Source organism: Mycteria americana, chromosome 3 (assembly GCF_035582795.1).
Source record: "Mycteria americana isolate JAX WOST 10 ecotype Jacksonville Zoo and Gardens chromosome 3, USCA_MyAme_1.0, whole genome shotgun sequence".
Classification (NCBI taxonomy): Eukaryota; Metazoa; Chordata; class Aves; order Ciconiiformes; family Ciconiidae; genus Mycteria; species Mycteria americana.
In genome coordinates, this window is record NC_134367.1 from 43,876,427 (window position 1) to 43,892,203 (window position 15,777).

Below are 15,777 nucleotides of genomic sequence, written 5' to 3' on the forward strand. Positions count from 1 at the left end.
AAAAACTCCCACGAACGTAGCTTGCATTCTGTCACTGCTCTTTCATCAGGATACTGCAGATTTTATGCCTATGGTTTAATCTCTTATATTTTTCAAATTCCTATATGGAATGTGTTACAAAAATGGTGAGCCCAGTCATACTTTGGGTTTCACAGGTCATTTGTTGGATTGGGTTTTTCTTTCTTTGTTTTTGTGGGTTTTTTTCCCAAACTTTTGTGTTCCCTCCCCCCTCCCCCATCCCTCCCCAATCCTTTTTGCAGGAAATTTAATTACAGAACTGCCTATTCCCAAGTAAATAGAAGGCTGCACTATGCAAACAATAAAGTTCTCTGTTTAAAAGTAATTGTTGGCTAGGTTTGAAAACCCTTAAGGGAATAGGAGAGAAAATATAGGCTGCTGCCCAGAATTTCTTATTTTACTAGAAATCAGTTTGAGGTTAAGACTTTTGAGTAGTCTTGCGAATCCCAAATCTACCATCTGCAAGTCCATTCCAAGTTAGTTGGGGAAAAAATTCGCCTGTTTCTACATATCAGTTAATTAATCAGAAGTACAATCCTAACAGGTCCTGAACATGCAGAAACCCTGCTGTGCTAGTTGCTCAGCAAATCATAGCACCAACTGCCTAAATAACCCTGCAGCACCTGCTGCCAGAATTACTGTTAGGCAAGAATTTTTATTGTACTTTTCTTAAACTGGGCTTGTCATCCTGTTTGGAAACTGTTCTCTTCCACAAGCACCCCAAATGTCACTTGTTTAAAATAAAACAAACAAACAAACCAACTATCCAACAAAAACCACCAAAAAACTAAATGCATGTGATGAGCATATCAGTTTCTAACTGCATGCAGGGGAGTAATGCATTAAGGATGTGTTAGCTCTAACATATATATTTTTAAAAGGTGAAATGACCCTTTTTTGGCTGAGTTGGCCATCACTCCTTGCACACAGCCAGTGGACTGCTTCATGCCATTACTGGGCAACAGAATGCCGGCTGAACCCGCCGTTGTGGCAGGGTGTCTCGGCATCGCTTGGTATTACGGCTGTAGTGACATGATCACCGTTCTCAGTAGTAACCAGAAAGTCGCAGAATTTGAATCATTCTCAAAATTGCTATATATGAATTATTTAGAAAGTTAAGGACAAGTTATTATTTTTTTTATTTCAACTACTAACCAATAAATGTAAAAAAATACCAACAACAAAACAAAAATAAACACCTTCATCCCCCACATTAAAGCAATAGTTTTTGTAACATTCAAAACAGTGGAAACTATTTACCGCATATTACTATTAGTGGAGAAAAGCAAATTTAATTTAAAATCATTTTTTCAAACTCCCTCAGTGGATGCCAGATAACTCCAGCTTAAACAAATATAAAAAACTCATTTTAAATGGAGAATAATACAGACAGAGCTCAATTATTGAGATATTAAGGGCAACATTCAATTTGAGATACATTTAAGCATCTTTGCCTCCTGGAGATTTTTACATGACAAGGCTTTAGATAAACATGGTTTTGCAAACAGCAACTATCATATTGGATCACATAACCTCTGGACTGAAGCAGTATGTCAGCAAATATTTCTGATTATTTAAAATATTAAATAACTAATTTACTAGGCAGGTCTTCCTCAGAACAATCACAAATTTTTTCAAGAATTAATACCCATATACAAAAAGCATTTAGATGATCTGTTACAAATCTCTGAATAAAAAAAAAAATCACCTCTCTCTGTAATAAAGCCCAGTTTAAATACATTCTGGGACATACTAATAGCGGAGGGGCTGCCTTTCTACGACACTCAGCTTGCGAGGGAAACTGTAGCAGCCAAGGACATATAGGGTAGGAATCACCTTACCTAACTTTAACTATCTAGACATTAGACACCTAATTTAAGCTAATCATCTGGGTTCCCTCTACAGGTAATGGAGATAAGCATTCCCTGAGGGAGATTCATCCTGCTTGTCTTAGGCATCTCTCTTTTAGATGCTTGTAGATGGATAAAGTCAAGAAAGATCAGCCTCACTGACAGCCTGATAATCTGTCTTTAGCGATGCACAATTTCCAGATTCAATGAAATTAAGCCAGAACTGAGATAATTTCTTTGTTTCATCATTTAGTCTTTAATTCTCCCTCTGACCCAACTTTTTCTTCAGTTCCTCCCATGAACATGAACTTTCTCTGGCACTTTATTTTTCTTACACTGGACTATGTTTTCCTGGAACCTGGGGAACTGCAACCAACATTGATATGTTGCTGCCCTACCAGTTACAAATCCATTTACATGCATGTGCTCTAAATTGCAGTAATCTGAACAGATAGATACGTTAGGAGTATTGACAGCGATTGTGCTTTCTGGGTCTACTCTACCACTTTCAAATGTGTAAAAATCTGTGGCAACATTAAGGCAGTCAAGGTATATAGACGAATGCTAAAATATATTCACTATTCAAAGAAGATGGCTTAAATCAAACAAGGAAAAATAAGGAAGAAATACCATTAGGGCTCTCACTTTTACATGTGTGAGCCCAGGTCACCACACACGCTTCGAGGCCTCTGCGCTTCAGAACATTGAACAAGTCCTAAAGGTGAAGCCTGGCCTCAACTCTCTTGCATTTAGGGTTTGTGGGTTCTCAGCAATACCAGCATTGCTGCATCGCACCTTTAATCACCGAGCCCTTAGAAACAATAGCCAAGATTTATAAGGAAGCAGGTGTCTGAACTCCTAAATTCATAGCTGGGTGCCTAAAGCAGCAGCAAAACTGACAAGTACCCTGTGCAGTTGCCCACAGATGCTCACCCCAGTAGTGAGGCACTTAGCATTTGTCATAACACAAAATGGATGTTTATTAATTAAGAGTGTTCCAATGGCTACACGAAGTGCCTTGGCCGAGTGCTTGCGTGCACTAATTTAAGCATTGGGCATACAGCCTACGCTGCGTCTTACTTCTACAGCATTTCTAGAAAATTAATTTTAATAGTTAAAAAACCATCTTGAGCTGCATACATGAAAATAACTCCATTTCTACTGAATGACAATCTAATACGAAATAAGAATATTCACCTTTTTTTCTTACTCTGCCCAAATCCAGGCAATAAATTAGGCTTCTCAGCATGACTGTAAAGTGCTGTGAATTGTATAAACAATCATATATGGACACTGAAAAATAAACCTTATGCACATTGCATTATAGTTCCAAAAATATATTTACAGTCTATTACAAAGATTACAAATGGAAGTGTCTATGTAACGGGATTATGCTAGTTAAAAGGTTTTTACAGATTTTCTTCAACAAAGGCAAGGGGGGACAAAAATTAGTATAACCAAACTGATTTTTCTAATGAAACAAATAAATAAAATGACAAATATAACACTGTACAGTGATCTAAAAAGGGGGAGAAAAAAGGAGGGGGAGAAAATGATGCATTTAAGTTTTTGATAACTATCTTTGGTCCTAAATGTGGGAAAACACATTATGTAGCACTGAATATACGTGTTTGTTTGTGATGCTCTGCAAGTAAAATAGAAAAATATAGTGCATTTTCAATGTATTCAGAGCTCACTACACATAAATGTGTGTACAAAACAAGACAGTATAAATAAAATTTACAAGTTTTACAAAGGAACATTTACAGGGTTTTTCTTTTGTTTTTATTTTTTTTGTGTGGATGCCCACATTATCAAACAAGACCAATTTATGACTGATCCCTGGGATCTTTCTCTATCAAAATCAATAGAAGCAGCCCAATTGTCTTTGGAAGTACAGCATTTCATTGCTGGGGTAGTTCACAATTTTCAGATTTTTTTTAAAGCATTTCTCTCTGGTTCATATACATTCCTGTAATATCTGTAAAGATGCCGTTCATTATTGCTTATGGTAGTTAAATATTTTAATCAAACAAAATTCATATATAAGTAAATGTTGTAAAAAGATATTCTGTTGAGCAACTACTCTTGCATCTGTGTTCCTGATGAATGACTGTTGTGTCTGTGTGAGCACACACACGCATGTTTGTTCAGAGCAGCAAAAGCTTGTAAAAAACTTGAAAATTCTGAACTGCCCCTTGCCTCATGCTCTACAGTTCTCATATAAAATCTATGTCCTTATTCTGACAGCTGGACAGCATTCGGCTTAAACTCATATAAAATATACGCCAGCTATTTCTCTCAGATTTGCTAAAGCAGAGTATTGAAAAAAAATGTGATGTGCTCAGATTAAATGGTTTAGGTAACACCGGAGAACTGCACCCATGTTCTGAGACACTCCTACAATCACTTGTCCATTCAATGCAGTGTCTCAGCAGGTTTACAGTTGTAGATCTACATCTTAGGATATATCTCACTTTCACTCTAGTCCATTAAAATCATCTTGCAAACAATTTGCTAAAAGTGCCTAGAACTACTTAGGGGTCATTATTGCTTTTCTTTTCTTTTTTCTTTTCTTTTTTTTTTTTTCTCTTTTATTTTCTTTTAAAAGATAGTATATGTGTAACCTTAAAAAACTCTTTAAAAAATATCAGAGCTCTTGGCAACTTGCATTTTCCTGACTCCCTGCCAATTACCTAGCCATGTCAATACGGTGCTGATTTAACAAAAGTAAATGGCACAAAAGGATACCAAAGTTCGGACAGATATACATTGCTTGGTCATGCTTCTTAAATCTCAAGGAACTCAAATAATCCTTCAGAGGTACCCAGTGTAGTAATGTGTCATAGAATTAGCACTAAAAATGTCCAAAGATATAAACATCATACTAAAAGAAAGTCTTTATGAAGAATAAACACAAATTATTAAAAAAAGATTCAGAAATCACAGATTTAAGGAAAATATTTTGTTGAATTCAACAATAATATCATGATTTTATCTGACAAATATATTCTTTTTTAAATTTTTATGTACATTTAAAAAGTCTATTAGATAAAAAGGAGGTTAGAGAGCTCAAGGTGTTTGTATGTTTATTCAGGTAGTACTTTGTTTATTGTCACTGCTGTTTTCCTTGCCACCACTGGTGGATCCTAATTCCCTTTTCATAAATTCTGGTGGCACTTAGGAGTTCAAGTCTGTAGGTGCTTCTTGTAGCTCTTCTATTCACTGCAGGAAGGACCCAGGAAATCAAGTGTCTTCTAGCAGCACTTCATATATACTGAAGGCCAGTGCTGTTCTCTCAGTCTGTCACCTCCCTCATAAGGGAGAAATGTCTATCACACTTGGATGCCAGTGCCGTGTAAATGTAGCATTTGTGCTCTCATAGTCTGAATGCTGCTCATGATTTTCTTTTGATGACCAACCAACGTGATCCCTAAACTCATCACATCCCTGGGGAAGATAAATGCGTACATTGTTAATTTTTCAACTTAGACTGCTATTGTATGGTATTCAACTGTGAGTCAAAGCTATGTAGTGGTCTGGGCTACAGGTTTCTAACATTGAAGCTACACTGGAACCTCAGCTCAGTACTGTGAAGTTCATATAGGCACCGTTCAACTTCTCAGTGAGGAGTGCAATTACATGGTAAGTGTCATGTAATTACACTGCATGTGTCTCCACATGTGAGAATGAGGCCAGTATGTTTTGCGCTACGATAATATTTTATTGTGGCTTTTAAGGACACCCGAAGAAAGAGACACTTCTCTTGTAAAATACTTCGGGTGGCTTTCAGGACAAAGGTATGTATAAATACAAGATTTTGGGGATCACATTCTGCTTTCTAAAGAGATGCCTAGAAATTGCATATTGACCCATACCCATCATGCAAGTGAAAGAGGAGCAGCTGTTTCAATTCTGCCGCTACTAGTGCTACTGACCTAGTAGAAGCTTATGGGGTCTGATGGCAGTTCCCAAGCTATAGTCTGAGACCCCTAGTGATACCAGGTAGATAAGAGTAGGGTTGCAAACTTGAGAATATTGTTTAGAAACTTGTTTAGAAAAACACTGCTCTCTGTAAGAGGAATTACATGTGTTTGGCAACCACCAGGACAGGAATGTTGTTTGCAGGGTACCAAGAAGACCTGTTTAAGATGGCAGCACCAATACAGGCCATGCTTGCCTTCAGAAAATTGTTTTGCTTCTATAGACTTTTATCCTGATGCAAAGTCATTTCTTGCAGGACACAGACAGCCCCCAGCCAATTAGAAGAAAATTCCACATCTTCCTAGTACACGTCTGGAAAAAGGTACCAATTAGGTAGTGGAGGCAAAGTGGTTCTTTTCCTATACATACATATTTTGAAATGGGCCACATTCTCCCTCAAATTCTAGCCCCTTGGTGTTATTTCAATTGGTCTCAAAAGCAGGGAAAAAAGTGATGCCACACATAGGTAGCAGGGTATTTGCACTTTCATGGGATACTCTAGTACAACATCATCAGCTGCTAAACCGGCTGGTTTAACCCCAAGTACCATGTTTGTACTCAGGGTAAAGTTTTGGAGTAGAATATTGTGTATTATTTTACCTAAAAATTCCCTAAATGTAAGTTAAACATGCCCAGTACTAACTTACTCAATAGTCATCCTGGCAACTGATTCAAGAGAGTTGTAGCCTGCTGCTGTGAAATTATCCTTATATCTTTCCATCTTAATAGCTTGTAACCATTCGCCTACGGAGCAGAAAGTGGTAAAATCGGGAGTGTTCTGGTCCAGAAGAGGGCTAATTGGTCTACGGAGAAGGAAAAAGGAAAGTAAGTTGTTTCCAAAGAGAGTAAAACATCAGGGAGTATTTATCAAGGTGAGAGTCAAATAAGTTTGGGGTATTAAAAATGTCAAGAGTAGAAAGTAATAGGTCTTTATAAACAGCTTAGATTATTCTGTGAATAGCTCTTGACTACTCTGTAGCTCACAATATGTATTTCCTAAGCTTATTCATGTAAAAGATGAAAGGTCAGAGTGAGCAAAATCAGCCTAATGGACTATTACCAACAGAAAATCAACCTTATTACCTAGCATGACAGCAGCTGCAACTGAAGTTGCTGAGTAAAATAAAGATGCTATTCTTTTAAGCATCTTAGAAAATATAGTAGTAGCTATTCCCATTATTCAATTGGATGGGACAAAACAAAGACAAGGAAAGAGCAGAGACACAAAGTAAGTTGCTTAAGGTCACACAGCAAATCAGTCAGTGGAAGAACCAGGAGCAGAACACAGGCCAGTTGATTCCCTAGAGCAGTGATCTAGCTAGCGGATCAAAAGATTACCATGATTAAATAATTCACCTAAAATTTATGAAGAAGTCATTAAAAGCTACACCATGAAACACAATGAGATGCAATCACTGAAAGGAGTTAAAGCCAGAAAATGAAAGATAAAAATCTAGAGCAATGTCAAAGTACATTGGCCAAGCATGAATATTATTAATTACTATTTCTACCGTAGCAGTTCCTAGGGCAAGGGATGCATCATATAAAACTACAGTAGATGATGATCCTTGCCCTCCAGACTTCATAATTTTAAGAAACAAGGAAAACAAAGACTGCTAGTGGTGAGAGTGTGGAAGCAGTGACGAGCAGGCAGTAGTTTACTGAGAAGTGTGTTAGTTCCATGATATTTACTTTCTTTATTTTCGTTATTTTTTAAGAAAGTCCTTTTTGGCTTTGTTCAGCATGGTAAAAAAGAAGGGCAAATGAGGGAAGGGAAGAAGAGCAAACAGGAGGAAGGAGAAACTGAGAGACACATGGAGTAAGTGTGAACTGGAACCAGTCACCAAGCAGAACAACCAGAACCCAGTCATGCGCACCATCATACAAATGCACACTAAAGCTTTTCTTACCTGCTACAGGTTCCCAGTGGGGTTTTCAAGCTGTTTGGGTTTCTAATCATTTTGTCCAGAATACCAACTATCTGCTCAAACTTCGGCCTTTCACCACGTTCCTTCTGCCAACAATCTAGCATCAGCTGGTGTAGTCCTGCTGGACAATCCATGGGTGCTGGCAAACGATAGCCTTCTTCGATTGCTTTTATAACCTAGTAGCCAACATAGTTAACCATTTTTCATCAAGGGATATTTAAGAAATATATATTGCTACCCAGTTCAAGAAATAAAAGAAGAAAAAAAAAATCAATAAACTAAAATTTGCCATCAGGGTTGCAAAAATATGAGTCTGTTGTTTTGACACTAGCCTTCGTGTTTTCAAATAATTTCCTTGACTTTACCTTTGGGCTTATTAAGCATATTGTTCTATATGTGCAGAACATAGCTATATTACCTAGTCAAGTGAGCAGCAGGGAACAGCAATTAAATTCACCAAGGGAGCAACAGATAGATTGATAAATGGAGTTATTTCAGAAAGCATTATTACTTGCCCCAAGGCTTTTATGAAAGAGTGTATGGTAGAAATAACTGAATTGAAAATGGATAGGGATCTGTGCATGCACATATAAAATACAAAAAGCCTGAAGAGATTATAAAGGGATCCAAGAAAAATCTTTAGCAGACAGAAATTGTTAGGGAAAAAAGTTGTATTCTATGTCTAGCCATGTTACATTAATGATAAAATAGCAGAAATGTGCCACGTGAGAGAGGAAGACCTGGCTGAATGGTATTTTAATATATCACCTAAACAGAAAGTTAGATTTAATAAGAGATGCTGCTAGATGGTGATATGATCAAAGGAGAGCATAGATGTCTGAACCAAGAATTACACCCACCCGTGGACTTCCTTAGCCAAGTCCATTTGGATTTAAGTAAAAAATAGAAATGGGTGAAGTAAAATCACAGGAAACTGCTGTAAAGCTTGAGGGCAGGATAAGAAAGCACATCAGGAAGCAAGGCAGATAAGAAAGGCTTGTGAAAAAGGGCTAAAACACCATTCATGGGGGATTTCAAGTATCCTGACATTGACTGACATAGCAGTATTAGAATTGCTAAGGAAGGGTGCTTGTTCCTGAAGGGTAGTGCATAGGACTGTCTTCTCTCTCAGTTTGTACAGAAAGCAAGATCAGAAGCTGTTCCGGATGTAGCCCTAGGAAGAAGATCTGGTATGATAAATAAAGTTGGTGAATATCCAGGGTTTAGTGACAATAATAACCTCAGAGAGAAAATATTCCATCGGTTGTGTGAGAAAATGCAAAAGCAGTGGCCTGCAAAGTAGACAGAACTGCGAAAAAATACAAAATGACCTTCAAAAAGCTGGCTGAAATCCATGATTGTACCAAAACCTTTTGCAGAAAACAAGTTTTGTGAAAAGAGGAGGCGTAGCCTGGTGGTAGGGTACTTACTGCAGGTTTGTGTCACAGAATGTCCTTCCCGACCTCAGGGAAGTTGCCTCATCTGCCTGGGCCTCAGCTTTCTATCTGTACATTTAGAATGACAGTGCTGTCCTACAACTCAAAAATGACTGAGAAATATTCAGTTCCTGCAGTAACATCCACACCTTGAAGAATGAGTGCGGTGACCTTTTAGAGACAGTGAAGTTATCTGTCAGGGTGGGGAGAAAGGATTTCTGCAGAACAGGCAAATTGGAAGGAAAATACTACAGAGGAAAGAAAACATTAAAAGTAAAATTTAAGATCCTTTAGATCCGTATTAATAGGAAAAACAAAAGAACAGCTCCTTATGCTTAGAAGTAGCAGTGGAATAAAAGTGAAAAATAAGCTACTGTGTGTACAGGACAACTGGTGTGTTACGAAAAGTAATGCAGAAATTTCTGACCAAAAAGGTAAAAGGTATTAAACCCTTTGTGCATACGACATATGATTTACTACAAATTAGGCAGTTGCTTAAGAGGTCAGAACGCAGGGACAATCAATGAGGAATGAAAAAGCAGATAACACCAACAGCAACACAACCACCAAAATATCTAAGACTTTTAGAACTGGGAAACGATCTAGATAAGACTACGTCTAAGAGTGTAAGCGATAGTGAAAACATGAAAGAAAGGATCATGAACAGGACTTTTCCACGTTCACTACGATCTGCAGAGAAACCTGAAGACAGGTGGAAATCAAGATGATGATATTATTTTTAAAAGGCTTTGGGGATACTGCAGAGTCAGCTTCTTTGATGTGTATTCTGAGCAAGAAGGATGAAACTGGGAAATATAAAACGACGACTTAGCTAGAGATGGATGGAATTGCTGGGAATATCCAAAACATTGAAAATACATTCTAAAATATTGATAAGTAAAGTTTCTTCTTTTAAAAAAAAACAGTTTATACAAAACTCAGGCACTTTGAAGGGTACTACAAGTGTCTACTCTGCTATGAAAGGTGGGGGTGGGGTTCCAAAAATCAGTACTCGGAGATAATGGAATAGATGCAGGATTTTTTTTTTTTTTTTTTTTTTAAATAAGCAAAGCTACAAAGGGAACACAGCTGGAGTTCTTACTAATAGAATTGATTTATATTATTTACACTTCCCACAAGTTGTTTTTCAAATTCTGCTTTCGCTGCAAAAAGAGGAAAAGTGAATACTGTTAAGAGTCAAGTATTCTTTTATCATAATCAGGCTATCTGAGTAGATTAGAAGAGGGCCAGGCCTGCTCACTGTATATACTAGTTGCCAATAAAGAAGTATGAAATATGGGTAACTGGACAATGTAATGTTATCACTCTGCTTCTGGGTAGATAATAATAATAAAAATTAATAATCATAATAATGGTAATAAATCCACGAGTACAGCAGAGAAAAAATATGTAAGCCTAAGGTCGTGCCCTTTTCTGAAGAACTAATCTGCGCCAGGGTCAGTAAGCAAATGAGAGGAAGAACTAGCAAACACCAGCAGTCTAACAGGGGAAGAGGGTAAAGTGCAGCAGTTTGAGGGCTACTGTTACCAGCAAGGATTGAGCTGAGGGGAGCCCACTGCTCCAAGAAGTTGGGGGGACCGTGTATCATCTGTGCTCAGCCCTTTGTGCCTCTGTGGGGAGCTTGTAGGATGAGTGCTCTTCTAGTGCACCCTAGCTCCAGGTTGCTGCTAAAAGGAGGACTTTTGCTTAAAAAGAGATCACAACACAAATTTGTATCCTCCATCAATCTAAAATAATGACTTACAGGAAGAGGGGCAGAATTAAAGAAATGCCATCTAAAGATCCAAAGTCAGGGAGACATATTTTTTAGGAGATCTGATCTGGTCTATGACTACACTCACATCCACTTTCAGGCAAAATGATACACTTAAGATATACAAACTGCCTGAGTGTAAATGCAAAATTAGAAAAGGTACATTTAGCATTTTTTATTCCAGTTAAATATTCCCATTGGTAACTGTGAAGGGGAATAAATAACTAATTGTGAGAAGATTCTAAATTTTTGCATCATAGATTTATCTATGGGATTGGAAGGATGTGTGTATGTTTTGGGAGGTATGTTTCAGGAGACGCTTGAAGATCACAGTATACAAGAATATTTGAAATTATTTTACCAAGAAATTTGTGCATCTTTTCACTACGTGCTATTGAAGATTATTATGTAAGACGCTAAAAAAAGATGAAACTGCAAGAACTGGTAATTCACTGTTTTATGAAAAAGGTTCATTCATGAGCTTTACTTGCAGTTTTCAATAGAGGGAATACTTTTCAAAATCCAACAAGAAGCATGAAGATACCAAATTTCTCCCCTATTTAAAAGTTTTTCCTTATTGTTCCCTGAAAGATAGGTAAGGTTTGCCTTTGAGGCATCTTATATTCCTGTCAGACTTCTTTTATGTTTGAATCTAGTACAGAAGGAAGGTGTCAAAAGAAATGAAACTCTACTGGGTGTCTAGGGAATGTAAATATTTCTCTTTCTCTGCCCCAAGGACTTGTTTGCCCATATTTTGACAGTCCATGAAATCTTTGACACTGAGACCTGTCAAATATTAACAACTTTGCACTGTGCCAAACTGACTCATCATTTACACTTTTATCTTTTTTTCCAACTTTGATGTCGATCATTCAATCAAAAAATAAAATAATAATAAAAAAACCACTCAAGTCCCCGACCTGAAGAACTTTAAATGAGATTCTTTCTGACATCTTTCTCACCTGCATGGCTTTTTCCTGTGTACTTTCTATATTAATAGATACTCTTGTCAGAAATCAAGATTAACACCCATCTGTTCTATTACTGATGACCTGTTGCTCTGGGTCATATTTTATGCAAACAAGGGTATTGTTAAATCAGCATAATTAACTTGAAAAAGCCAAAGTAGGTCATTAACTGCCACTCAGATTTTTAACAACTTTTTTCAACTGATTAATCATTGCTCTGAGGTCAGAAACCTCAGAATTATTTTTTATTGGAAAAAAATTAATTCCATCTATGCTTAAGTGTAATAAAGTGAAGAGCACATATTACTATTTTTGATGTTCTAATTTTACTTGACACTCACAGAAACCTACAACATCCACACGGCAGAAGAACGATTTAGAGATTTAGGTAAAAAGTGAAAGCTCTGTAACTTTTTCATTTTGTGAGAACCCTACAGTATTTTGATAAAACTTATTTCTAAACCAACATTTTATGCATGTATAGTGAAACACATATGTATGTGTTTACAATATGTAATTTTTGTTTTTCTAACACATACACACACACACACGCTCACAAAGTATAACCTACATCTTGATTTGACATGTCCCAGTAAGGCCGTTCTCCATAAGACATTACTTCCCACATAACTATTCCGTAACTCCACACATCACTGGCTGATGTAAATTTGCGGTACTGGATGGCCTCTGGAGCTGTCCATCTCACTGGAATTTTTCCACCCTACCAAAAAAAAAGAAAAGAAGAAAGTTTTCTTTTTTCTCCACAAAATTTCCATATCATCTTCTGTAGAGGTCATTTATAATTATGTCCACCAACATCAAAAGCAGCACTTATATCATCTACTATAGTTGACTGATTGCAGAATTTTCAAAGGAGTCTAAGGAAGTTTAGGCTCTTAAAACACTTGGACCATGGAAACTTAGACATCTGTCTAAGCTAAGGTGGATGCATTTCTCTGGAAGTGCTTGTCTCTCCATTGATTTTAAGGGGCTGCTTAGATGTCTGATTTGCACTAGTCATTTAGCTCCTGGCTGGCTGAAGCTAGTTGAGGGGAATCTCATCTGTGCATATAAAACCTGTTGACTTGTCATACAGCTCCTCTGAAATCTCGGTCTGACATTTTTAAACCAGGATCACCCTTAGAGCCCAGTGGCAGGAGTGACATCTGTGAACGTCAGCATAGTTTCCCGGATCCCTGCGCCTGTTGGAGCAGATTCCAGGGGCCCCTCCTTCCCTCAGCATGAGAAAATAGGTATGAGGCCCCACGGGTGGGAAAGCGGAGCTGGCTCAACAAAAGAATAAAGAGCATAGTGTGCCTGATGAATGCTTATTTAAGAAAAGCGTCCCACCCAAAAAGCAAGGGAAAATACAGGAGTTGAGCTTTGTCACAGTCTAGCCTCCAGCTAGTCAACTTTTTGGTGAGATAAAATCTAGTCTGAAAAATAGTAATAGCCTACAAATATTTTAATTGACTCATAGTAAATGAGATGATTAAAATTTTTATGGGTAAAACTTCCGTATTTGCTCAAACAGAAAATCATGAGGAAGGGAATAATGAAGATACTGTGCAAAATTTTTAGAGCTTTACCAAATAAAAATGCATGTTCTTACAAAAATATCAATCCCTAATTAGAGCCAGATTTCTGCAGAGACTCTTTTCCTTTTGACTGGTTAACATTTCTCAAGCAATTAATGTATTTCTCTTATCTATACTCTCTAGAAGTTATGCTTCTTCTTAATAACCACATCTCAAAACTAGGAAACCCCATCTGTTTCTCTTACGGTAGTAGTGTAGACGGCCTCTGGATCATCTTCTATAACTCTGGAAAGGCCAAAGTCTGACACCTTACAAACAAGGTTGCTGTTGACAAGAATATTGCGTGCTGCAAGATCCCTGTGTACATATCCCATATCGGCCAAATATCTCATTCCAGCAGCAATTCCTCTCAACATTCCCACTAGCTGAATGACTGTAAATTGCCCATCATGTTTCTGGAGGGAAGAAAGGAGCAGCAATTCTTGTTAGTATAGCTGAGAAGAGAAATAAGAATTAGTTTTACAACTTTAGCTTTCTACTTATTTACTGCTTCTGTGGCAATTCATCCTGGGGCAAAGAAACTCACTTCAAACACAAGTTTTAATTTCTTCAGATATAAAGCAGTACATCCAGTTAAGAAATGTGTGAGTAGTTAAACTACTAGAAGTAACAAAACTTGCTAAGCACTATAAATTTCTGGCTAAATCATGGCAAGTCTCTTCTAAGAAAGATTACCTGATGTGCAAGTTCTTTATAGTTTGCCTCTATGCTCTTCATCTCTCAGCATAATTATTTGTATCAAGAAAATAAGAACCACCTCCTTTTGGAACCCTAGCTACTGATAATTTTATTCATAGCTTGGAGTTTATCAAACAAACATAATCTTTCTCTTCTCTGTAGAGTGTTTATACATCATTTCACATTGTCTTGCATGCCTGGTAAGGAGTCAGAACTGGCCAGTTCAGAACACACACTCAAAAAATGCTAAATTGTTGTGAACTTGCATTTCTTTTTCCTTTGTTCTCTTAAACATGACCATAGTTCATTTAGGGATTCTTGTATGTTGATTTCCACCGTGCTGACACAATAAAATTCTGCTCTCAAAAGGCAGAAGACTGGGCTTTGGGTATCAGTGGTTTTAACTTCAGCTGGTGGCAATAATAAAACCCACTATGTCACTTTAAGTCACTTAAACTCCTAGAATTTTGCCCTGTGATCCTGTCTGATCCTCTCATTTCTGATCTGGTTTTGTTGAAATAATGTAGAGAACTGCTAGTATTTGTCAAGCTCCATTTCAGCCTGAAACCTATTTTAATTATATGAATATCATGCATGTATACATATATATGCGCATATATATATGCACATATATAAAACCATATTTTTAAAAGTGACAATATATAAGATAATATATATATATCACTTAAAATATGTTTTCATTTTGGTACTCACCCGAAGAAATGCATCTAAGGCCCCATTCTCCATGTATTCTATTACAATCATGACTGGTTTCCCTGAAAGAAAAGAAGACAGATTTTGTTTGAGAAACTGTAACACAAACGGAGTGCCTTTTTTTGATAAAACACATGTTATTCCTTTGAAGGACTGAATCATTGAGACAACGAACATTTCTGAGGCCTCCAGCACTGTTACTGAGCTCTAATAAGTTCTTAAATGTCTGCATGGAACGTGGTCACAATTCACAAAATTAAACCATACAAATCAAAATGTCAGTGCTTTCTCTTAACTCCTGCTGTGTGAACAGGACTCTGGAATAATGACACTTCAGATAATATGAAAGGACATAAGAAACCTTATCTCTCTGCATGGTCTTTGAGGCTAAATGAAACTAGAAAAATAATATATTTCAAAGTACTTCACCTTTTAATCATGCCTGCATCTTAATTTTTTTCCTCAGGTTGTAGCATAAAGTAAGTATTGTTTTAGTTAGTTACGCATCAGGAGAAAATCCATTAGGAGTGTTCAGCCTGTTTATAATTTGAATCTTTGACCATGAATAAGCTAAAGTAATTTCTGCCATTATGTTGTTATTTGACTGACAGATCAAGCCTCTGCTTACCTCTGGTAACGACCCCTTCTAAGTGAACAACATTGGGGTGGTCAAACTGTCCCATGATGCTTGCTTCACACAGGAAATCTCTCCTTTGCTTTTCAGTATAGCCAACTTTCAGAGTTTTTATGGCTACTGCAACATCTCTCTTGCCAGGAAGCTTTAGACGCCCACTGCACACTTCACCAAACTCTCCTAAAATGAAGTAGA

General features: G+C 37.2%; 1 protein-coding gene across 6 annotated transcripts in view; it reads right to left on the reverse strand.

The window, feature by feature from the left end:
* EPHA7 (EPH receptor A7) overlaps window positions 1-15,777 on the reverse strand; it is a 176,481-nt gene that overhangs the window by 8,126 nt on the left and 152,578 nt on the right. For 4 of the 6 annotated variants that reach the window (XM_075498395.1, XM_075498393.1, XM_075498392.1 and 1 more), the window contains 7 exons: window positions 15,577-15,762; window positions 14,949-15,010; window positions 13,742-13,951; window positions 12,530-12,679; window positions 7,763-7,956; window positions 6,500-6,655; window positions 1,175-5,318 (listed from right to left, as the gene is read on the reverse strand). In XM_075498395.1, coding sequence (XP_075354510.1) covers window positions 5,204-5,318; window positions 6,500-6,655; window positions 7,763-7,956; window positions 12,530-12,679; window positions 13,742-13,951; window positions 14,949-15,010; window positions 15,577-15,762 — 1,073 coding nt within the window. In that variant the 3' untranslated portion in view covers window positions 1,175-5,203. Of the gene's footprint in view, window positions 1-1,174; window positions 5,319-6,495; window positions 6,656-7,762; window positions 7,957-12,529; window positions 12,680-13,741; window positions 13,952-14,948; window positions 15,011-15,576; window positions 15,763-15,777 lie in introns of those variants that run through there. The other 2 variants (XM_075498394.1, XM_075498397.1) reach the window with 2 other exon arrangements.